This window comes from Crotalus tigris, unplaced genomic scaffold (assembly GCF_016545835.1).
Source record: "Crotalus tigris isolate CLP2741 ecotype Arizona unplaced genomic scaffold, ASM1654583v1 scf7180000017871.4482833, whole genome shotgun sequence".
Lineage (NCBI taxonomy): Eukaryota > Metazoa > Chordata > Lepidosauria > Squamata > Viperidae > Crotalus > Crotalus tigris.
The window spans coordinates 1474785-1499315 of NW_024096690.1; the positions used below are offsets into that span (position 1 = coordinate 1474785).

General features: G+C 35.9%; 2 protein-coding genes across 17 annotated transcripts in view; one reads left to right on the plus strand and one right to left on the minus strand.

The window, feature by feature from the left end:
* RARB (retinoic acid receptor beta) overlaps positions 1-15718 on the plus strand; it is a 458555-nt gene extending 442837 nt beyond the window's left edge. For all 13 annotated transcript variants that reach the window (XM_039343681.1, XM_039343683.1, XM_039343687.1 and 10 more), the window contains 3 exons: positions 8873-9077; positions 10483-10641; positions 14155-15718. In XM_039343681.1, coding sequence (XP_039199615.1) covers positions 8873-9077; positions 10483-10641; positions 14155-14351 — 561 coding nt within the window. In that variant the 3' untranslated portion in view covers positions 14352-15718. The remainder of the gene's footprint in view (positions 1-8872; positions 9078-10482; positions 10642-14154) is intronic.
* A 30-nt stretch (positions 15719-15748) lies between these two features.
* Positions 15749-24531, minus strand: part of TOP2B (DNA topoisomerase II beta) — a 68917-nt gene continuing 60134 nt past the window's right edge. For 3 of the 4 annotated variants that reach the window (XM_039343676.1, XM_039343675.1, XM_039343678.1), the window contains 7 exons: positions 22194-22352; positions 21160-21364; positions 20741-20820; positions 19075-19185; positions 18531-18653; positions 16398-16495; positions 15749-16218 (listed from right to left, as the gene is read on the minus strand). In XM_039343676.1, coding sequence (XP_039199610.1) covers positions 16060-16218; positions 16398-16495; positions 18531-18653; positions 19075-19185; positions 20741-20820; positions 21160-21364; positions 22194-22352 — 935 coding nt within the window. In that variant the 3' untranslated portion in view covers positions 15749-16059. Of the gene's footprint in view, positions 16219-16397; positions 16576-18530; positions 18654-19074; positions 19186-20740; positions 20821-21159; positions 21365-22193; positions 22353-24531 lie in introns of those variants that run through there. The other variant, XM_039343677.1, reaches the window with a different exon arrangement.

Sequence of the window (24531 nt, forward strand, 5' to 3'; positions counted from 1 at the left end):
CTAGCCATTTCCCAATTCCCCAGTATCTGTCCAATCAAGTTCTAAGGAGAGGCGATGTCAGTTTTAAACAGTTGGAAATAGAAAGTAAATACCTTTCCTCTCCCATGATTAGAGGCAAACAAAAGCATCTGAAATAGAAATACTGCAGAACTGAACAATATACTTTTTCTGTTCAGAATTTGTAGCATTAACATCCTTTTGTCCATATTGTCCTTTTTTAAAGTTCAGAGACACTGCCCCCAAGCTATCTTATAAATTTGTGATCCCTAGCAAATATTGTGAGAGTTCATATGCATGTGATTAATCACTTATTTAGGAGAGAATGGAGATTCTGTGGTCCGGCAGATGTTCCTGAACCACAATTTCTAATATCATTGTCTCTAGCCAGTATAGCCAATTGTGAACAGTGCTGGGAAGCTCCAGCAACAACTGAAGGACCATACATTCCCTATCTTTACTTCAAGGTAAAATAGGTAATACAGAATTAATTCCATCACATCTGGCTTTTCTAAACAGAAATAAACATATCTTTTGAACAAATGGCTGTTTTCTGCTCTCCACTTACTGCATCTTGTTAAGTAGATTTGAAGTTTGGTTTGTTCAGGAATATTTCCCATTAAAACAATTAACATTATGTTGCCAGAAACCTATAAAGTTTGGTTGAAAGCTTCAAACAAAATCCTAGGGAGGGGAATATGGTAAGTACTGTAGCTTCTTCCTTTTCTTGCAAGCTCTGCCACTACTATAAGCCGATGAGAAGAGGCCAAGAGATTAGCGTGCACCTAGCAGCATCCATAAACAGCAACTGGCAGTCAAAAGGCATGACAAAAATTCTTTAATTTTACAACATAAGAAAGGAATCATAGGAGAAGAACCTAATGCTGGGAAAGATTGAGGGCAATAGAAGAAGGGGACGACAAAACGAGGTAGCTGGACGGAGTCACTGAAGCAGTAGGCGTGAACTTAAATGGACTCCAGAAGATGGTAGAGGACAGGAAGGCCTGGAGGAACATTGTCCATGGGGTCGCGATGGGTCGGACACGACTTCACAACTAACAACAACAAAAGACAGATGTAACCATAGTTTCAATTGGGAAAATGTGACAATCCTAGATCAGGCCAAATCCAAAACTGTCAGGGAATTTCTAGAATCCTGGCACTCTGACAAATCGGCCATCAATAGAACATAGACATTAACAACATCTTTAGACCATGCAAAAGAGATAATCAACTAGCCCCAAATAGAAAAAGACTCCAGCATCTCTCCACCAGCAATCAGCACTCAGACCAGCATAGATTACAGTAGTTCCAAGGTCAACTTCAGATCAACAATCAAGTAAGCAATACCCCAATCAAGAAACTACTAAAGAGCCATTAGTAAACAACCCAATCAAAGAATCCCTAAGACCGCCCCCACCCACACAGACAGGCAAGACACTAGAATATAAACTGACAACAATCGGCACCCCTGACTAGCACTGATGATGTCACCTAGTTAGGGTAATGAAACGTCTGCAAGAAAACAAGCAAACTCAGAAAGCACCAAGGATTCCTCAGAGTCCTTTTTCATGTAGGCTTTCACATTTGTTAGCCTTCTTTTCATTGTGTATGCTCTTGCTTCAAGACAGAGCCATCTATTGTCAATTGCATGCCTGCCCTAATTAGTACTGCTGTAATGCCATGATTTATAAAATCTGGCACTGTTCCAAACATGCTTGACCAAGAATTCTGAGAAGGAAGTTGAACTGCAGTTGAGAGGCAGAGTAGCTTAATAAATGGTTAATATATTACTGCTGGTATGACTCTTTTAAATAAAGGTTAAGAGAGAGTTTGCATAGCTTAACTTCTTTCCAACTCTTCACTCTTAAGAGACTGCTTGCTATTTTCAGCTTGCCGTTCTCCTGGAACATTTATCTACAGCCAGACATGATCGTCTATAATCTCCCCTTGCTTCAAGGGCCATTCTGGATGCCAGACAGGATTGGACCAAGGTTTTGGCACAAGATGATAACATATCTCATGTGGATATGTGCCACGTTTAGTATTCTGGACAAATTTTCCTCTCTGGAGGAATGGAGACATTTCTGTTGTGGATATCTGATCATCATGTGATTATTTACATTCTCACTGTTTGGGTGGGGACAAAAGTAGAAGTGATTAGGTAGGCTTTGCATTCTTTTTTTAAAAAATATCTCTTTATGCTCTTCTGATCACTGCTTTTTATTTCTTTTTATTTCTATGCTTATTTTCTCTTCCCCTGCCCCATCTCTCCTCAGGTTCCTGAGAAGTCAGAATTTATTGTTGTCAAGCCAAAAAAACCCCACATGAAATGAAACTATGGTCCTCTTTCAAACTAGGGCTTCAGATTGTTCACTTCTGCATTAGGGGAATAATTGTGGTAGAGTTCTTTCTTGGAGGACTCTCTCTAAAGTTGAAAGGTTAGCCTTGATTACAGATACATTCTCCAACATTGGTCCTTCGGCATACCCATATATGTTTTTCTAATTATCCATGTGCAAGTTAAAACCCAATGGAATTATGATTAAAAGCACAGAGATGCAATTTTATGAGGAATATTTGAAGATTGCTTTATGGTCCCAGATAAATGTTTCAGTGACAGGATTGGAGACATGGGCATTTAAAAAGTTGCCTTCTTTTTAACAGGTGGTATTTTCAAAGAAACAAATTCTATCTGCTTTTCCTTTTTTAAAAAAGTAATTATGTAGAGCTTAAATCTGGACTATCACAGGTAAATAAGAAGTGTACAACTATCTGGGCCATTTCACTATCAAGTAACTACTAATATCAATAGGAAGTGCTTGCTAATATATGGTCCTCATCATATTCCATACATTTTCCACTCATTGGTTTCAAGTTTGGTTTTTCAATCACCATAGAACAAAATTGTTCCATGTCCTCATGGAAGCTTTTCAGATATTTCAAGAAAGCCTTTATGTCTCCCTTTATCTTCTCTCTATAAATAGAATAAACATAATCAATGCTTTCATCCTAGAATCTGAATATTGAATTTTGACACTATATAGGTAAGTAATCTTAGAAATTCAGGACTATCCCCTAAAATGTACTATTGTTTCTACTGTTGTTATTCCTTTACACTTGTGTTTCATATTTCTATTTGAAACCTTAAAGCATCTTAGTGTTAATAAAAAAACCCAGAATATTATAATCTTATCTTTATAATAAGTGGCATTTTTGCTGTCTCTGTCATTAAATAGAGTTTGTCAACTGTCCAGCTAATGAACTCAAAATCAAGGAACTTCAAGGCTTTGAAGTATCATAAAGGATAAACTTTATTGAATACACATCTTGGAACTGAAGAAGCAAAACCAGCTCTGGTTTTTCCATGCAAAAATCTGCCTAGTTAACAATAGCTTCCCTTAACCCCCACCCACCGAGTGTTCGTATTGCCCAATCATATGTCTTTGGTTTGTTATGAGAATGGTCCATTTGTCAGTCAGACACCTGTGTTAGTGATCTTGGCATTCTTGTAGGCTTTCACAGTCCATGGACAACCATCTTAAACTCCCTTTCCTCCCCATGCTTTTTACCCTTCCCCCTTGTTTCTATGGCAAGTTGAGTAAGGATAGAAGTTAGCAGGTATCTTACAATTCAACCTTGACATGCTGTCCCCCTGAAAGAACATAAGAAAACAGTAAGCATAATTAACCAAACATTCAAACATCATCCTCTTGGATCTTGACAGTATTTATCATGAAACTTTCTAATTAATCTGTCAGCCTTAATGTTACAAGCTCTTACCCATTCAGCATCAGCTAAGGGATACCCTCTCTATTGGACTAAGTATTGTAACTTCCCCCTAAAAATCCTTGAGTTAGTATTTTCTTCTCATAATGTTTCTCACCCTCCACCAATCTAGGAGGAGGAGGTTCCTCTCCACCTGGTTTTAAGCTAGATCTTTTGAATGGTTTCAAGAAGCTGCAATGCACAGTGGGTGGACTCACTTGGGTGGACTCAATTCTTTTGGCAACCATAGTTCAACAGTTACTGAATTAATAATTTTCACAATTGAGAAAGGTCCTATGTACTTAGGACTCAGTTTTTTGCAAGGCTGCCTCAACTTGAGATACTTAGTAGACAGGTACACTGATCCCCAATCCTTGAGGATTGCCTCTTACATGATTTGCTAGTCTTATCCAATGCCTTGTGAACCTCCCCCCATGTAGTTTTCAGGTTATCTATCCAATCAGTTGACAATAAGGAGGGAGATTCCCTCGGTAGATCTGGCATTGCACAAAATTCACTCTCATTGCTATTTTGAATGGGGTGAACTCAGTGCTACTATGTAGAGAATTATTGTATGCCGCTTCTGCAAAAGTTCTGCCCAATTGGCCTGTTGGTAGTTCACATAGCAACACAAGTATTGCTTTATCATTGAGTTAGCTCTCTTGGCCAATCCATTAGTACTTGGATAGGATCCAGAACCAAGCCCCTATGAAGAACCTATCAGTTTGATAAACTCTTGCCAAAACTTTGTGGTAAACTGCACCCCCACAGTCAGAAATGATATGCCTTGGTACTCCATGTAATCAATATAAGCTGCACAAACAACTTGGCCAAGGTTTGGGGTGATGGGATTTTCAGACATGCCACAAAATGTGCTTGCTTTGAAAACAGGTTAATCACAGTTCCACAATGAGGTCCATGACTATCTCTGTTGTAATTCCTCACCAGCCAGTGGACCCAGCAGCTGAGTCTGAGGAATCAGAGGAGGAGGAGGAACTTGGAGTGACATCAGAGTCAGAGGATGGCTCTGAGGAACTCCAAGACTTACAGTCTGATGAGGAGCCTGGCCCCTCTACTCGTGCTCAGGCTGAGACACAGCTGTATTGGGAGTCTGAGTTGGATAGTGATGAATCACAGCTGGAAGATATCCAGGATGCACATAAACGCAGGCAAGAAAAGAGAATAGGACAGATGAATGCAATGGGGTGGCTCCAAAGGCAAAGGAGAAGGCATTAGGAAGCCACGCCTTGGTTGCATAATAAAAGGGAAGGTGTGGGAGGTGTTGGTTGCCGAAGGCAACCGTTCATGTTGAGGATTGAATTTCTACAAACTGTGTTTGTTTGCCTTGGACATTGATTCAGGTCTGTGAATAATAAAAGGGGATTGGTTTTTTCCTACGGTTTCAGCCTGCTTATTGGAAGAGGGATTTCTCCTTGTGAGCTTAACAAGGATTCACGTAGGCAGAACAATCTTCTCCTATAGGCTGCTGGGGTTAGCCACTGGCTGCAACAGTCCAGGAGGCTTCCCTGGCAATCTTTTTATGGAAGCGCAAATCTGGCACCCAGCAATGTAATAATCTTAGGCCACCAAAATTGCCTCCTGGAATATATATATTCGGAAGTAAGTCACATATGAATATTACTGGGGAGTACTACATTGGAGGTGGCTACTGGAATAATTAACTGATTGCACTTCCCCACTGCACTTTCAGTTCCCCTGACCATCTTTTAATTCATATTGTTTATTTCTATTGTTTTTATTATTTTATTGCTTTATTATTGTTATACTTAACATTTTTATCATTGTTTTCATTTTACTGTTTTATGTCACCCAGAGTAGCCCATGCAAGATGGGTGGCAAATAAATTTTATAAACAAATTTATAACAACAAATAAATAAATATAAAGGTAAAGTGTATTAAATAGAAAAGAGTTTAAATAAAGCAATATTGCTGTGAGGAAGGAAAGCACCTGTAGCCTTTTGCTGATGTGTGTCTGAGTACATATGTGTACAAACACACATTCCACAATAACTTTTAGAACTTTTGGAAAATATGGAACTTTTACAAGCATGGCTCTTCAACTGGCTTAGAAATAATTTCATTTTTGTCTGATATATTTGTATAATTCTTATATTTATGGTTTCTTTAAGCTCAGCCAGCAATTTGCTCTGAGAAAAGTTCAAGAGTCCTAAAGCAGAAGTCATCCTGGAGAAAGAATTTTAATGTGATTTAAATATTAACACTATTAATTATATTCAATTATAATTATTATTAAATAATTAACATCAATTATTAAATAAATATTAATTATAATTAATTATAATGGTTAATAACAAGCATTTGTGGGTGTCCTTTCAATTTAGTCTTGAACTCCTAAGCAACTCCCTGGACTAGCCCTTGCAATCTTAGCAAAAAAAATTTGGAAGTGGCTTGCCATTGCCTTCTTCTTCCGAGGGCTGAGAAAGAATGATGCCTAAGGTCACTTAGCTAGTTTTTTGTTTAATGCAGGCATAGAAGTCACAATCTCCCATGTTCTAGCCTGGTGCCTTAATCACATTAGCTAGCAGTTAGTTCATTAGCACATTTATAATAAGTAATATATTCTTCATAATGGAATTATAAGTCTTAAAGTTTGAAAATGCATCTCTTTTACAAATGCATATGGTAGACTCATTTTTCAAGATTTGGGGATTTTTTGCTTCATTTGTTTGCTAAAACTAGCTTTAAAGGCAATGATTCTAGCAAAGGTTTTTTTAAAAAAGAAAACCCACAAAGGATCTTGCACAAAATATGCCACATATATTTGTTGTCACTGGCAAAAAATGTGTAACTCAATCAGACCACATTCTTCTCAAGTAGCAACAAGAGACAGCTTATATTACATATATGGAGTTCATTCTTGGGATTGAAGCCAAGTGTCCCTGTCATTTTAACTCATACCATTTTTCTTTTCACTCAAGTCTGAAAAGTTTGTACAGATTTACCCATTTCTTCTTCTCATCATAGGACATTAATAACCCAGCATTCCAATTCTTTCATTTTATCAGCAGATGTGAACTAGGAGCGCAGCCATAATATAACCCCATCAAAATAACTATCGTATACAGATTTGTCTCATTATGAGGAAAATAATATACTTAATGAATATGAGCCATAAATGGTTCTTCCCCTCCGTGAGAGGAAAAAAACTCATTTATCAATATGAACTACCCAAAGAAGTCAATATATTCATTTAGAAATAAAAATTAAAGCAATCAATATTTGGAGTCTTTAGAGTTTCCATTGTCTTACCATTCTTTGCAATTGAATGTTCTGTTTGGCCATGAAGTGGTTCTTTAGGATTCACCATTTTATTTGGAAACTAATTAATACTGATGGAGAATATATAGTAAATTACTGTCTCAGGTTTTTTAGGAGATGCAGGGATGAAGAGGATGGTCTCTTTGTATATTCTTAAAAGCTTGAATGCTTTAGAAGTGAGGAAATTAGATAATTGGAAAAAAAGGATCATTTTCAGTTGGAGCACTTATGAAAGTAGGTAACTTTATTTCATTCTCACTCAGATCATGGCTTTTTCATTTCTGAAGATGGTCTTTTCTTATGCAGGATCAACTTTAGCAGCATTCCTTTCTCACATACACCCACATACACTTCCATTGGACTCTTCCATTGGACTATATGGGAAAACTCTAAAAAGATTAATAATATGCAGAATGAGGAGGTATTAGCAGGACGTTCTATTTCTTTTTTTCTGTACAATTAGCAATGTTCCAATACCTAAGGAGCTGCCACAAAGAAGAGGGACTCAGCTTCTTCTCCAAAGCACCTGAAGGCAGAAAGAAGCAATGGATGGAAACTAATAAAGGAGAGACTAATCAAGGAGAGAAGCAACCTAGAACTAAGGAGAAATTTCCTGACAGTTAGAACAATTAATCAGTGGAATGACTTGCCTTCAGTGACTTGTTAGTGTTACAATTGGAGGTTTTTAAGAAGAGATTGGATAACCATTTTTCTGAAATGTTACAGAGTTTCCTGCCTGAGCAGGGATTTGGATCAGAAAACCTCCAATAACAACCCTGTTATTCTGAGAAGACTAAGATTTCAGGCTGCCAAATTCCTAGCCTCAGCGTGATTTTTCATATAAATTCTACCAAGATTCTGAGAACGTTCAAAATTAGAATGAGTCACCTGGGCCTTCACTTCCAAATCCTGATCTGTAAGGCATAGGTTTCCAACTTCGACAACTTTAAGACTTGTGGACTTCAATTGGCTGGGAAAGACTTCTGCTGTAAGGAATTTAGAATAAACACAACAGAAGGGCTAACTAGTTTCCACTTGAATACAGTGAGCAATAGAAAGCAGACTATTTCCTTGGTCACAGGTTAGGGTTAGGGTTAGGGTTAAGGTTGAACTGCTGTTACTGTTGGAAAGATTTCTCTAACATTCAATCAGGATACGCTTTGTATAAATTAAATTCACTGTAGTATTTTGTAGTATTAGCATAATAATATTCTTTTAGTCATTATCTGTATTTTTATGAAAAATTATTGTAATTTTATATGCTTATATATGTATTTATTGTTTCGCTGTGAAATGGAAGGCAAACAAATTTAATAAACAAACAAATAGAGAACCAACCTTGATCAATTCCAACCGAATCCTGAATGGACAAGGGCACTCAATTTTAGTCTATGATACATCCCCTTCCCTTTCTTGACTTGAAAAAAAGTTGCAATAATGGCAGACAGAAAATTTTTACTGCTTATTAAGACATATGTGATACATATTTGTGATTAAAACATTTGTGATGTAAAAAAGATAGAGAAAAAAAGTGAGCATTTGACCCAAAACACCTAAAATATTTTGCTTCAAAGAAGTATTTCTGAACAGACACAATATTTGAGTCTTAACTCCTGAGTTAACATTTAGGATTTGGCTGCATAGAATTTTTAAAAAGTAATTTAGCTAAGAGGTGGCTCCAAAATTGTAGAGAGGTATTTTGGTCTAGTCACACCCATTGAAGGAGACTATAAGGATTATTTTCAAAACTCATCATTTTTACCCTTCCTAAATTGACATAACTTTTCTTTGTTCCTTCTTTCCTAGATCCTCCGTATTTGCACAAGATACACCCCTGAACAAGACACAATGACATTTTCTGATGGCCTTACGCTAAACCGAACTCAGATGCATAATGCTGGATTTGGTCCCCTGACAGATCTTGTGTTCACATTTGCCAATCAGCTTCTGCCATTGGAAATGGATGACACTGAAACTGGCCTGCTTAGTGCCATCTGCTTAATTTGTGGAGGTGTGTTTGAATGACATGAGCTTAATTGTGGAATGAGTTGTATAGGCTAGCATTCTCTAGATTTTTCCAACAAGATTTTAAATTTTGGTGCACTATCATGGAAGTAGGAGGAAGTTTGCTAGCTATTGCTCAAAAATAACATTTCTTGTCTTACTGAGATCAGATATTAGGAAAGCCTTGTTTGTTATTATATATTCAGTTTATATGCTGCCCTATTCTCAGCGATTTTGTAGTTTGACACATATTTAAAACATGACAATAAAAACAATGAAACAAAAAAGGGGGTGAGGTAGTAGAATAATCAACTGGGTTAACAAAACAAACCTACTTAAGTTAAAAGGAAGCGTCAGTTATGCCACCAAAGACTTGGATAAGTGCCAGGTGTTCCGTTCTCTTGAAACATTACTAGGATGTGGACTGTTCAGTGCTGGGGGAAGGGAGAGCTCTTTCCAAGGGGCAGATACAGCAAGAGAAGGCATTCTTTCAGGCTTCGGATACATAGCATTGCTTAATTGAAGAAACCTGAATTGATCTGGCTGAGCAGATACAGTGGGGAGATAGGTGATCCCTCAAGTAATCAGGCTGTATGTCATGTTTTTCTATTTGTTTTGGCTTCTTAATGTTCCAGACTCAAGAGATGAAATCTGGTGGTAACTGAAGAAAAAGAGAAGAGGGGGTCATGGTATGGTAACTGTGAAACAGAGAATTCTGTCTAAAGGGATTAGAAATAAAGAAGGTGATACTGAAATGTCTTGAGAAAAAAACTACACTGTAATCAAAGTTGGATTGCTATGACCAGTACTTAAAAATTATTTGAATATTGGAAAGAAATGGAGGAAAGCACAGCCAAAATCTAAATATTTCTTCATACATTCCTTCAGGCAAAATCTGGTGGTAGATACATTAAGGGGGAAATATTAACAACACCTTTCAATGTTTAAATATGAATGGAGGAAAGCAATAGATCCAGCTTTCCTTTAATCGTTTGCTGACACCTACTGGCACCCAAAGGCAATTTTGCTCTGGGATCAGGAATATGAAAGAAATAAAAGATAAAAGAAAGAATGTACACTAACCTTTTAAATTTGTTTTGTTGTTTTATATTATTGTTTTACAAATTAAAATTTTATAGATAATTACTGTTGGACTTTAAATAAATATTTACACTTGGCAGTGCAATGGTCTACAACTGGAAAAGAGGAATAAAATAGTTCATCAGTTGCAGCTTCACCAGTTAGAAACAAACAAGTTGTGCAAAGAGTGTTACCAACCACAGGGATGACAAGTAGGAATTGAATTGTTTTAAACCTCCAGAACAAGTAATAACAAGGGAAAATAGGAGCCATTATAGCATGTGTTTATAACAGTTTGATGTTTGGGTATTTTAACTATTATACTTTCTCAGACCGTCAGGACCTTGAAGAACCAGCAAAAGTAGATGAACTACAGGAGCCATTATTAGAAGCTCTCAAAATATACATCCGAAAAAGAAGACCCAGCAAACCTCATATGTTTCCAAAGATCTTAATGAAAATCACAGATCTGCGCAGTATCAGTGCAAAAGGTAAGTTTGATAACTTTGTAAGGAAGATGGAGATGTGCAAACAGGAAAACTGCAAGTATTGACCAGCTGGTTAATGCTAAAAGAGTTACAGAAGTACATTTTTAGAAAGGCATTAGTAGCTTTTACTAAATATCAGTGTTGGAAGGGATCTAGGAGGTCTTTCCTGCTCAGACAGGAAACTCTATACCATTTCAGACAAATCGTTGTCCATTCTCTTCTTTAAAACTTCCAGTGTTGGAGTATCCCCAACTTCTGGAGGCAAACTGTTCCACTGATTAATTGTTTTAACTGTCAGAAAATTTCTCCTTAGTTCTAGGTTGCTTCTCTCCTTAGTTTCCATCCATTGCTTCTTGTCCTGCTTTCAGATGCTTTGGAGAATAGCTTGACTCTTTATAGCAACTCCTTAGGCATGCTTGTTATGTTTGCATAAATTCAGATTCTTTAATGAAAACAAAATATTGATCCTGAACTTCTTGAGTTATGTAAATTTCTGATTTACATAATCATGATGAGCTTTACAATAAGTTGGATTTATGTAAAGGTCATCAATAACAAAAAGTTATCATTGCAGAATGACTTTTTAAGTAAAGTAGTAACATATAGGATTAAATTTTCATAGAGCCAGATAAAGACAACTGCTATCATATTGTCCTCGTCCTTCTTTTCATTGAAGTAGACATGCCCAATTCCAGCAACCATTTTTTATATGTTTTATCTTCCAGTCCCCTGATCATCTTTGTTGCTCTTCTATGTACTCTTTTCTAGAGTTTTTACATCTTTTTTACATCATGGTGACCAAAACTGGATGCAGGCTTTACCAAGGCATTATACTGTGGTATTGACACTTCATGTGATCTTGAGTCTATTCTTCTGTTAACGCAGCCTAGCATTGTGTTGGCTTTTCTGGCAGCTGCAACACATTGCAAGTTTATATTTAACTGATTTTTCACTAGTACTCTATGATCCCTCTCACAATTACTACTATTGAATCATATACCACTTATACTATACCTGTGCATTCCATTTTGTTAGATAAGGCCCAATGTTCAAATTTGTCAATATTCTGTATCTTAAATCTATTTTATAGACCAGTGATGGCGAACCTTTTAGAGACCGAGTGGCCAAACTACAACCTGAAATCCACTTATATATCACCAGATGCCAGGGGTGCGTGGCCCACTGGGTGGGCGTGGCTGTGGTGGTCATGGCAGAATGGGTGGGTATGGCCAAGGTGGGCGTGGTCACCTCAATGTTGCTCGTGGGCAGGGACTCCTGTGGGGGCCAGACAGGGTTGGGGGAGATCCAGGAGGTCTCTGATGGGTGGGACAGTGGGCAGGAGGCTTGTCCTGCAGGGTGAGGGGAGGCAAGGTAGGGTGGGGGTGCAATTGTTGCAAGGCAAGGCGATGCAGGGGCCAGGGTACTGCTTCCTGACACCATTGCCCCCCCCGCACACAGATGCCAGCGAGCACATGGGGGCCGACAGTGCCCCTTGACCGGTACACTCTAGGGCTCTGCAGCCTGCTGCCAGCAGTTCAGAGAAACTGCCTCTTAGCTCGACGGCCAGCTGACAGCTGAGGAGGCGATGCAGTGGGTCGTGCCCAGGAAAAGGAGAACATGCAAGGCCAGGAGGGATAGGATGGGGGGAGGGAAACCAGCCATGCTAGGATTCATCCAGCCATGTGGGACCTCAGCGAGTTAGCAGGCGGCTGCTTGAAGAGGGATGCAACATTGCCATCTCTGGGGCATAGCACGCTTGCCCACAGAGAGGGCTCTGAGTGCCACCTCTGGCACGCGTGCCATAGGTTCGCCACCACTGTTATAGACTGTTGGTTATTCCTGCCAGCTTGGTGTCATCTGCAAATTTGATTAATTCCCTCTCTATCCATCTAAATCATTGATAAAGATATTGAAGAGTACTGGGCCTAAGACAGAGCCTTGGGGTACCCCACTGCTTATTTCCCTTCATGTAGATCCCATTGAGGACTACACATTGAGTGCAGTTAGTCAGCCAGTTATGAATGTATCCGGTGGTAATGCTGTCTAACCCATATTTTTCTATCTTATCAAGTAGCAAGTGGTGGCCTACTTTATCAAATATCTTACTGAAATCCAAGTAAATTATATCCACAGCATTTACCTGGTCCACTAATTTCATCACCTTGTCAAAGAATGCAATAAGATTTCTTGGCATGATCTGTTTTTGACAAACCCATCAAACCCATGTTGGCTTTTGGTTATGATTTTGTTTGCTTCTAGGTGTTCGTAGGTGTTCGCAGATTTGTTGCTTACCTTTTCCAGAATTTTCCCAGGTATTGGTGTCAGGCTGATAAGTCTGTAGTTTTCCCTTTTTGAAGAAGGGAACCACATCAGCCCTTTTCTTGTCCCCCTGGTACTGTAGTTACCCAGTGCTCCAGGATCTTTGAAAGATATAGTTCAGTGGTTCTGAGATCACATCTGCCTGTTCCTTCAGAACCTTGGCATGTAATCCATCTGGTCCTGGTGATTTGAACTCATCTAGGGTGAACAGATGCTCTTTTACCATTTTATTGCCTATTTTAAATTGCATCCTAATCTGTTTTTTACATTTTTTGATAGGTTGGACTGCTTTTTCCTTTTTATGTAAAGACAGATGCAAAAAACAAGTTTAGCAGTTCTGTTTTCTCCTAGTTGCTCCTCACTTTCTTCCCATTTTCTCCCATTAATGGACTAATCGTTTCCTTGACTTTTTCTTATTTTTTACATGTTGAAAGAAGCCTTTTTGTTTTTTTTTATTTTTGTTGCAAGCCTTAGTTAATTTTGAGTCTTAGTTTTCCTGGCTTCATCTTTGCAGGCTAAGGCTATTTGCTGATATTCTGCCTTAGTTATGTGCCCCTTTTCCCACTTTTTATAACCAAGTTATATTTGGTTAAACTCCCTTCTTCCCCAGGAAGCCATATCATTCTTTTGACTCCCCAATAAATCATGAATCCTTTCCCCATTTCTGTGAAAATGCTATCCTAAGGAAGTTCTGCTAAAAGATGTTATCTCTAAATATCCTATTTCTCTTGCTGGCTCAGCTCACTCATGAATATGTCAGATAAAAGCAAATACAGATGATGTTCCTGACTGTGATTGTAACACCATAATTCTGATGCATGACTACAATATATTTTTTTAAAGAAAACTTGGTAAGAGGGGAAAAATTAAGTAGGAAAACGAGTTACCAATTTCTTTGAGTTGAGGGCTGGAAAAAATTAATGGAGACATCACATTCAGCTTTCTGACCTGATGACTACCAATGCACAGATATATAGCTCAGCTAATCAGTAAAGGATATAGCTAAATATATCTTAGAATTGTTCATAGATTCTTTGTTCTAGTCATCAGCTCTGAATAGATAAGAAAATCAGCAGAACAGTTTTCCTGTTGCTATTACCCAAACCTGGGCATGGCTTATTGCAATAATCCATGTAATAAGGTAAAAAACCAATTAACTTTTTACACTTTTTCCCCCTTGGCTGAACAATTCATAAGGTGCTGAACGTGTTATTACACTGAAAATGGAAATCCCTGGATCTATGCCACCTCTTATCCAGGAAATGTTGGAGAACTCAGAAGGACATGAACCATTGACACCAAGCTCAACAGTAACCACAGCAGACCACAGTCCAAGTATTTCCCCAAGCTTGGTAGATAATAGCAGTATCACTCAGTCTCCTTTGGTGCAGTAAGACATTTTCTCCAAGGAAATTCCTAACTCTTGATGTACAGGGGTGACATGGCATATTCAATCTACGGCTGCTTGTTTTCTGGACTTTTACAGATACTACAACCCAAAAGGACCAAGAATTGTTCATATGTATCTATATTATGTAAAGGTATAAGTATGCGTACACATACAGAAAGGAATAACTTGCAGCTTAATTTGAAACATGTTTAGTACACTAAAATTAGAATCATATATGTGTTTGTGCATGTATGTGTGCATACATGTGCCCATGTGAGTACATGTACACACACACACACACACACACACACACACACACACACACACATAAGTTCCATTATTTCTCTACATTAGTAGGACTGCACTCCGAATCTGTAATTTTATGAAATAAACAAGCTGATATGTTGCTGTTGCCTTTTTTGAATGTCCAAAATTGCAAGTGACAAGATTGATCTCAAGGAGGAGGTTTAAAAGATGTGGTTATACCATTTCTGATAACTTTGTACATATAAAATATATGAATATGTACTTTCTATCCTGGATGTTTGGTGCTTTCCCTTTTTAAATGTGTACATGAAATGTCCCAGACATCCCTTAGAAATGGACAACATACTTGTCTGGATAAAAACATTTTAAAAGACACAGTCTTAGTTAGGATGAAAACTTATCATTGCTCTTTTTAAAGACCTCAATGTATTAATTCTTTCCCAGCAAAAGATCAAAGAATTTCACTGTATTAGCAGAAGTAACTTTTGTGGGAGTGTAACTGCCAGCTCAGTTATTTGAACATAACTTGTTCTATTGTTAATGTCACTTTAAAAATATACAAAGGGTTTATTACTTTGTTGACTTCTCTACGTTTAAAAATACTGAAATTTTACTTCATTTATAGCCTTCAAGGCAAAAACACTTTACAGTGTTATGTTATTTTACTTGTTCACAAGCTATTAGGTAAACTTGGTGAAATAATAACCAGGCATAATCACTACCTCTGAGTCAGTGGCATTAGTGAAAGTGTTCCTCAGTCCTATCATTCTTTTCTGTGGCATCACAGGGCTGGCACTAGAACACCTAGAAACAGATGTTGGAATCTGCCTCTTTCACCTTGCTAATCACCATAAAACAGAGTGAAAAATGTGGTAGAATGATTACAATTTTTTAAAGTGTCAGGTTTTTTTTAGGTTTCATTAAAAGCACTAGTGGATTTTTTTTATATATATTCTAGTAAATCTGTGATGTACTTTCACTGGCTCTGTTTGTACATTGAGATTGTTTAACAATGCTTTCTATGTTCATATGCTGTTTACCTTTTTCCATGAATTCTCTTGGCAAAAAATAAAATATATTTATTTTGATCCCATGTAAACAAAATTATTTAGAGTGAGCTCTATACACAAGGGAACGGTTTTATATTTTTAATGTTTAAACTTCATTTCAAAAAGGTTTGAACCATGACAATTAAAATGTGTGCTTTTGCACAGCTCTCTAGAACATTTCTACAAGCTGATCAGACACATGACATTTCAATGAGTAAAAAAGAGCATAAAACTGTAAGTGTAAGAACAAAATGTTAAAATGCCTACACACAATAATAAAAACCATCAATTACATCACATAAAATAAGTCAAATGTACAAAAAGTCTGCGACAGAAAAGGACAAAAGAACAACTTAAGATATTTGTTAGAAGTTTGTGTGCTCGTTCAGCACTTAATTAAAACATAGCAAAATCGTCATCTTCATCAGACTCTGCAAAATACTTCACTTCTTTTCTTGCCCGACCTGTCCGTGGCCTGGAAGTTGTTTCAGAAGCAAAATCAGATGGGAAAATGTCTACATCAGAATCCTGATCAAAGGCTGTTTTCTTCAGTTTCTGTTTTAAAATAATTATTAAGAGTTACTGTTGATGAAGATCTCAATTATGCAGCCATTTAAAGCTATTAGGTTGCAATTTTTTTAGAAAGAACAGTTTATATGCAAGCTAACCCATGAATTGTTTTATAATGCTTTCATTAATAACCACAAAATGTATCCAGCAGTTTGTTAAATTACCTTGCTCACAATGGACTTGGGTGGTTTTCCTCCGGGGTTATATTCACCTTCATTTTCAGAACCAGATGCTTTCCTTTTCTTTGCTCCCCTGCCTTTTCCTATTGAAAGATTGAAGGGAGAATCTACCTCAGTTCTTTGTATGTTTTACCATAGTAAATGGTAAAACTGGATGACACACCTGAATAGATAACATCATCATCATCATCACCATCATCACCATAGTAAACAAAATTTAAATAAAGTTTTAAAGAGAAATCATTAAATATAAAATTGTTTAGAGGAATTACTATTATTTTCAGATAATAATTAATCCAATAGAACCAACATTCCTTGCTATTTGTTACTGTATAAACAATTTCTCAAAGCAAGGTCTTTGAATGACAGACAGAAACTATGTTTTTATCCTTGAGAAATTGTGCATCCAAATTTAATTATTGTATTAATAAAAAGTAATTTTAGTATCCTTAATATGATATTAATAGATTAAAATATCATAGACATAGTGATCTCTTAAATGCTATGGCAACCAATAGTTACATGAAATACCCTTTAGCTGTTAATACATAGTTGGTTTTATGTTGTGCATCTTAATTGTGCTTTTTCTTTTATTATTTTATGCTTTGTATATAGAAATACTTACAGAGGTTTCTTGGAGTTTCCAAGCATTAGTGCACTGAAGGAAACTCAGCTTTTTCCTTTTCAACAAAATTTAAAGAATCCAAACAAACTTTGTTTAAATTGGCTCATATGTAAGAAGCTAAAACATGAAAATGGAAGCTTAACCTAGACAAGGCAAACATTCAACTGCTTTGCATGTTTCTCTCTCTCTCAGACCAAATTATTGTAGATTTAACTCTAAACATGAAAATAACTGTTTTCAGTGGTATCCAGAATGCATTTATGCTATTGGAATTCTTGCAACAATTATAATTGTTCCCAGAGTGGTAAGATCCTGCTTTAGGGATCGACTGTGTTATCACATGTCAAGCATCTGTAAAGCATTTCATATTTTAGTTTTGGAAAGTATTCAAACACTATATTCACAAAATTAAAAATTCTAGTAAGTACGGAATACTGCAGAGGTTGTTGATCTACAGTTTTCTACACAAATTGAAATCAGGCCATTTGGATAAAAATCTGTCTTGTTTCCTCCATCTTTTCTTTACCTCTGCCATGACAAGAAATTAAGATCTGGATGTTTTGGTGACTGCTGCTGGATTGTTATGTGTGTTGCTATGAGAAACAAGCTAATTTCTTGTTCTGCCAGAAAGCAGATTCACACAAATTTTATGACTTTTTTCTGAAAAACAGTAGGCCCAGATACTTGATGGAATGCCTATTCCAAAATGAACCTTCTTGAATATTAACGTCAGCCAAGAAGTACTTTTCTGCATCTCACTTTGGGAGGGCTATATTTTGCAAAATATAAGAATGAACATCATTTGAATTGTTTTTGTACAGATAGTCCTTACGACCACAATTGAGCCCAAAACTTCTGTTGCTAAGCGAGACAGTTTTTAAATGAGTTTTGTCTCATAATCATTCTTATCACATTTCAGTGAATCACTGCAGTTGTTAAGTTAGTAACATGGTTGTTAAGTGAATCTGGCTTCCAGATTTGTCTGAAGTTCACAAAAGATAATCACATGAGCCTGGAACACTGCAACCATCATAAATTTGAGTCAAGTGCCTGAATTTTAATCACATGACCATTGGGGTGCTGAAATGGTTGTAAGTCACTTTTTTCAGTGCTGTTGTAACTTCAAACAGTCACTAAATGATTTTTTTTACATCGAGGAATGGCCTTATTGCTATTATAGTTTGAATTACTTTTTTTCCTTTTTATTGGGTCTGTTTTTATTGATTTTACATTGTTCTGAGATCTTAATATCACTAAGAGGTTCTTTAATAAAATAAAACTATAATATACTTGCTTTTGTTTGATGAGTTCAGTAAATGTTTCTAAATTTGTCTGTATATAAATATTAAAAGTACACATACAAGAAAAAGATATCTTCAGCTGCTGCTTTTTAACAATATAAGCAATTACTTTAATATTAAATAAGAGTAAGATTAGAAATGTGTGTCACAGGGTTAAGACAATTTGAAGTTTAGAACATCAGCTTTTTTTACCTTTGGGAACTATGGACTTCTTTGGAATACCAAATTCAGATTCTGAATCAGAGTTTATTATTTCCATCTTCTTAGGTTTAGGAGATCTTTTCAGCTTAGAGGGCACATCTGATGATAGTTTTGCTGTTAATTATGTAAATAAATATTAAATTGCAGAAGCACCAACATATTAGATTTCTATTAATTCTTTTTTCCCTATTCCATACCCTGGCACATATAACTATGTATGAAAGATCAGTACTTGTTTTTGGTTTTGTGCTCTATGTTAGTTCAATGACTTGGGAAATATTAACGAACTGCTTCTTGGGCAGTATTTTCAAAAATGTTACAGTTTTATGTGCTAGATGGTATTCTGTACCTATACTTCAGTACCATACCAGTGTTTCATTAGCACATAGTCTTCTACAAGTTTTAACAGAGCAATGTTTAGCATGTTCTCATCTTAAGACATGAAGGTATCACATTTTATATTTTTTATACTAATTATCAAGCACATTAAATTTTAGAAAAGCAAATAAAGTAAATTTAACTAGTAAACACTTGCCTTTTTTAGTGACAACTGTTTTACTTGAAAGTGTCTCTGTTTGTTTTGGAATAAAAGATGAAGAAAAGACCGATGTTGAATCTTCCTCATCACTGTCAAATTTTGATGTATCTAAAGAATATAAAATATTTTAATGCCATACATACCATTTCTTTCTCAATACTAAATATAAATATTTTTTCATATTAAAATGACGTAACATATATGAGCTAACAAAGATGTTTAAAATATTTGAAATGTTTGGCATTCGATTTAGGCCAAAAATTTATGATTCCAAAAAAAGCTCAGAACACCTCATTTCACACCCCAGAAAATTAGTGTTTTGGCTTTAAACTAAGATCATTTGTGAAGTGAGATGTTTCAGAATGAAATACTTTGCATATAACAACAGAGAGGGGAACTGAAAACAGTATTTTACTTAGCATTTACAGGAAATAACCATGTTGTTCTAGGTAAGTCAGTCTAAAGAAAACAGCATTTCTCTACCAGCACTTAACTATGAGAAAAGTACAAAGAAGAACCCAAATGGTGCTTTTTTTTTCCTACCAAGGGATTATCATGATATGCTAATAATGGCAGCAAAGATAAAGCTGACATGGAAGATCAATATAAAACCATTAAAGCCATGACTCAGAACTGACTATGAAAGAAGATTTATAATTGATGAAGATTGTTGTTGTCCCTGGCTAAGTTAGTTTTTTAGGAGCTTAACATGCTATATATGGTACTCTTCACAATAAGCTGTGAAACAGATAAGCTAATGATTGGCCCAAAGTTACCCATGAACTTCCATAGTTGAAGGTAGACTTGAACCTGAGTCCCCTACTCCAAACTGTTACTGAGTGGAACAGACTGCCTGTGTAGGTGAAGGTAACTAGCACAGAACTAATAGTAAGTGGTTAACAATGTTCCTCAGCTTCACAGGTAAGCCCTAAGGCAGGGATATACAACTTTTCCCTTTAAGGTGTATGCTGAACCATTTCAAAACAATCTGAAGGTGATTTTTTAATTACAATTAAATATAGTTTATACAATTCTTATCATCTCTGTAATTATGTAAATAATTATTACATCAAGAATTACAATGTACAGTGTACAACATTTTGGGGGAGTTTGAGAGGCACAGCCAAGAACAAAAGTTGAAATAATTCATTTCTGCTTTAAGGCATAAAAAGCAGAAAGCAGATTTGCTTTACAAATATCACAGAAATCTAATTCTCCCATTATGGTTCAGCTTTGTGTATGATCAGGGTGTGATATCTAATACTTAATAGTAATAATTAAACAGCAAGTTTAATATTTGATATTAAATTTAACAAAATACTCTTCTGATTTATTTATGATGGAGTCATTTCTGCCTTAGAATTAGCAATAGCTCATATTTTATAAATACTTATTTTCAAAAACAGAATTCCATTTTCTGGCATCTAATGAGTTTCATTAGGAAATTATTATTAGGAAATAAAAACTTATATTTTCTTATCCTCTTAACATAACTGTCTTATGTACCAAATTCTTAAATGTTTGGGTGTTTTCCAAGAAAAGAATATTTTCTGAGATTCAAAAAGAGGTTCGGTAGCCTTTAGTGACTATGGGTAAGCAAAGATTCCCTATTCAAAAATGCATTGTCTATTGAGTTGAAATGTTTAATGTATTTTATACATACCAATATTGGCTTTCCGAGAATAAGAAGGAAAGGTGAACAGGTTGCCAAAATCTTGATTAGTTTTGTCTTGGGAAGTCTTCCTACAATAAAAAGAGAATTTTATTAAACAATTTCCCCTTCCTAAGCTCCTAAAGAAAAAACTGCAGAGAAAAGGTAGCATTTTATCTGATTTTGGTGCAGGACTGAGCAGTATATAATAATATAGATTAACCTGTACAGGAAATATATAATAATATATAATAATGCATAAAATGAATGATCAAATCGCTAGTTATATTTCATTTCTCTGTGTTACCTCACTTCAATAGCCAAAATGTACATACTCCAAGTAATATATACTTAACAGATTTACATTTTATTAATCCTCATACTGCTAGTTAGAGATTAATAAAATACTATCCCAAATCTATGACACTTACTCTGGAGAAGGTTTTGATTTGATTGGAGAGAAATCATATTCATCCTTTTCAAGACTATCTGAGGGTACAAATTCATCTTCTCTGTCATTGATGTTTGGAGATGCTTTTACTTTCAATTCATTAAGATCATTATTATTGTTGGCATCTTCATCATCATCAGCATCTTCTTCTTCTGAGAAATCAAAGGTGTATTTGGGCCTTTCAGCTGCAAAGGCAGACACAACCAAAATTTTTGTTTTATGTTAAATGTTATACTTTGCATTTCATGCTATGAACATTTGAGAAATTCTGTGAAAACTAATAGTATTGCAACATAACTTTTACAACATATCAGACTAGGACAATAAACACTGAATAACAAATCAATTCCGTGATGTAAACTAAATAGGCCACCTTTGGCAAATTTGATTGCATAATTTGTTACAGATTCAAAAGACAGTAATTGTGAATATGACAAGTGTAGAAGTTTGGATTACTTTTGGTTGATTTTCTTTCCATTGTAAACTTGGTAAGATCCAAAAGGGGATTGACTTCTGGGCCTTATAAGTAGCCAGGAAAAGATAATTCCACAGGTGGACAAATATTTCATTTACATTTGCAAATTAAGGTATAAAAATGTGGATATTTCCAGCTAAATAATTTCACTAGTGAAAATGTTTATTAAAAGTTTTGCTATATGGAACTTTTGAAGTTGAAACATCAAGAAAAATCTCTGATAAAACATTCAAAACTAGCCATATATGCTAAGGATAAGCAACAGATCACTGCAAACTTACTGAAATGTTTAGCTGACACTGGAATAACTTTATACAGAATATTATTGTTGCATACAACAATGATCTGCATGACAGGGATGTCAGAAAGAAAACATTTTATCTGACAACACAAAAGTTACTTTCAAAAGCATGAAAAAGCCTTTAAAATGTTTTCATGATTAAGCATTACATACTGTGAGAACAGCGATCAATTATTAAAGCTTATTTACAATGTAAAACTAAATGATTTTGATAAATTATAGGTATTCCCATTGCTACCTGCAGCTCTTCTAAGTAAAGAATCTCTTGGAATAATCACAGGGTCATTTTCTTCCAAGTCACTTTCAGATTTTGATTCATCATCTGACCATGGATTTCGTTTCTTTACTTTTTTTGCAGAAGTCTTTGTGACAGATGGTGTTCTTCTCACTCTAGTACCTAAAACAAGCAAAACAATCTTCCTTATATATTCTCTCATTTAGCATTGATACCTTCACAGATTAATGATACATAAGTTAATAATATACAGGTAATCCTTGATTTATAACGATTATTTTAGTGACCTTTTGAAGTTATAATCGCACTGAAAAAAGTAATTCACATTTAAGAGCATTGCAGCATCTTCATGGTTACATGATCAAAATTCAGCCACTTGGCAACTGGCATGTATTTATTACAATTGGGAAGCCATAAAAGCCATAAAAATCACAGGTTTCCAACCTATCTGATCCTGAACCTTTCTTTTGTCAGTTGGATCCATAATACTTGCTGATGTCATTGATCCATCTTGTTTTAGGCCTCTTTCGTAAATGCTTTTTATCAAGTGGGATCCATTCTATGACTGCCTTGGTCCACCTGCCATCAGTTCTCCTTGCTATGTGACCAGCTCATTTCAGTTTCAATTCTTTTATTCTTCTGATGATACCGTATACTTTTGTTTGTTCTCTAATTCATGTGCAGGTCTTTCTATCTTGTCTGTAATACTGAACTTCTATCCATGGCTCTTTGCACTTCTCGTAGCTTTTTGTATCGATTGTGAGGTTAGTGTCCATGTTAAAGCAGGTAGCCCACATTGATCAAAAACCTTTCTCTTCAGACACAGCGGGAGGTTGTTCTTGAAAATTAGGCTTAGCTTGCTGAATGCCTGCCAACCACATTTAACACGCCATTCAATTTCCTTTACTGTATCATCTTCCATTGAGATGCATTGGCCAAGGTATATGTAGTGGTTCTTTTCCCGATATAAAAATGTTTCTTTCTTTAGTGAATTTATTAAACATAACCTGGTTCTTTTCCAGGTTTATTTCTAAGCTAAATGGTTCTCCTACTTCGTGTAGCTCTTGTATGTGCTTTGTATCTGTTCTGCAAATCTTAAGTGATTTAAATAGGTGCCATTGATTTTTATTCCATCTTTTGCCCAGTCTAGTTTGCAAAATACTTCTTCAAGACTGAGAAAAGAATAGGATATATGTCAGCTTTGAGTATAAAAATGCAAAATTTAAGAACCGTATTTTTTGCATTATATATTTATCCTATACATATATAGCAACAATATGTTTTAATGGAATTTCTTAGACTCATTAGACAGATATGTAGCACTGTGTTCAAATTATGACAACTTAGCTTAATATAATAGCAGAGAAATGCAAAATTTAGTTATTTACTCGGCAGCTTTGATCTGTTGGTAAAATGATCCCCTCCAGAGAATATCTTAAGTAGTACTACTTGATCCTCTGCTTGGCTACTCAGCAGGAATTGTAGGTGGAACCCACCATGCAATCCCCGCCATCTCTGCTGTCATCACCAGTTTTATCTGACACCAGTTGATCCCAATGCCATTGCCTCTCTCAAAAATAGCTTGATGACCAGAGGGGTGACTTGGTAGCTCTTGCATCAGATTTGGAGCGGTAATGTTTAGGTTGGATGTCTCTTTGCCCTATGGATATCTTGTATTCTGTACAGTGTGATTTTTTATTATGCAAAACTAAATCAGAGATTCAATTTGGTGTAATGTTAAGGCATCAGTTTAGAAACCATGAGGCAGTAAATTCTAATCCTGACTTAGGCACAAAATTAGCTGGGTGACCTGGGTCACCAGGCACTTTCTCTCAGCCCCTTGAAGAAGACAATGACAACCAAAACCTTGCTAAGAAAACTGAAGGGATTTGTCCAGTCAGTCTTCGGAAGAAGAAGAAATTAAACCAGGATCTGCAAAATTTTAAAGGAAATTATATATTGCCATTGATGTTTATCATTCAACATATGTGGATGTTAATCAACTCTTTAATGCTATTTTAATTACAGACTGGGTGAATCACATTAAGCAGATAAGTCAGTGGTCAGTGCAACTCCTGTAATTTGGGGATCGTGCACAATTGTTTACCATTATGTTAAATGACATTGGTGAAATGTTCTATTTGTATTCTTATTGGGTTAAAATTAAAATATGATTCACTTCTTCCTCTGACTAAAGTTGTAACTGAAGGACTGCACTTATTATTACTATAGTAATATGTGTTTTGTGCCCAGTTCCTACAAAGATAATACTCTTTATCTTTACTATCAAAAATTCATACCAGAGCAATTCAATTCAGGCCATATCATTCTGGGTATAAAT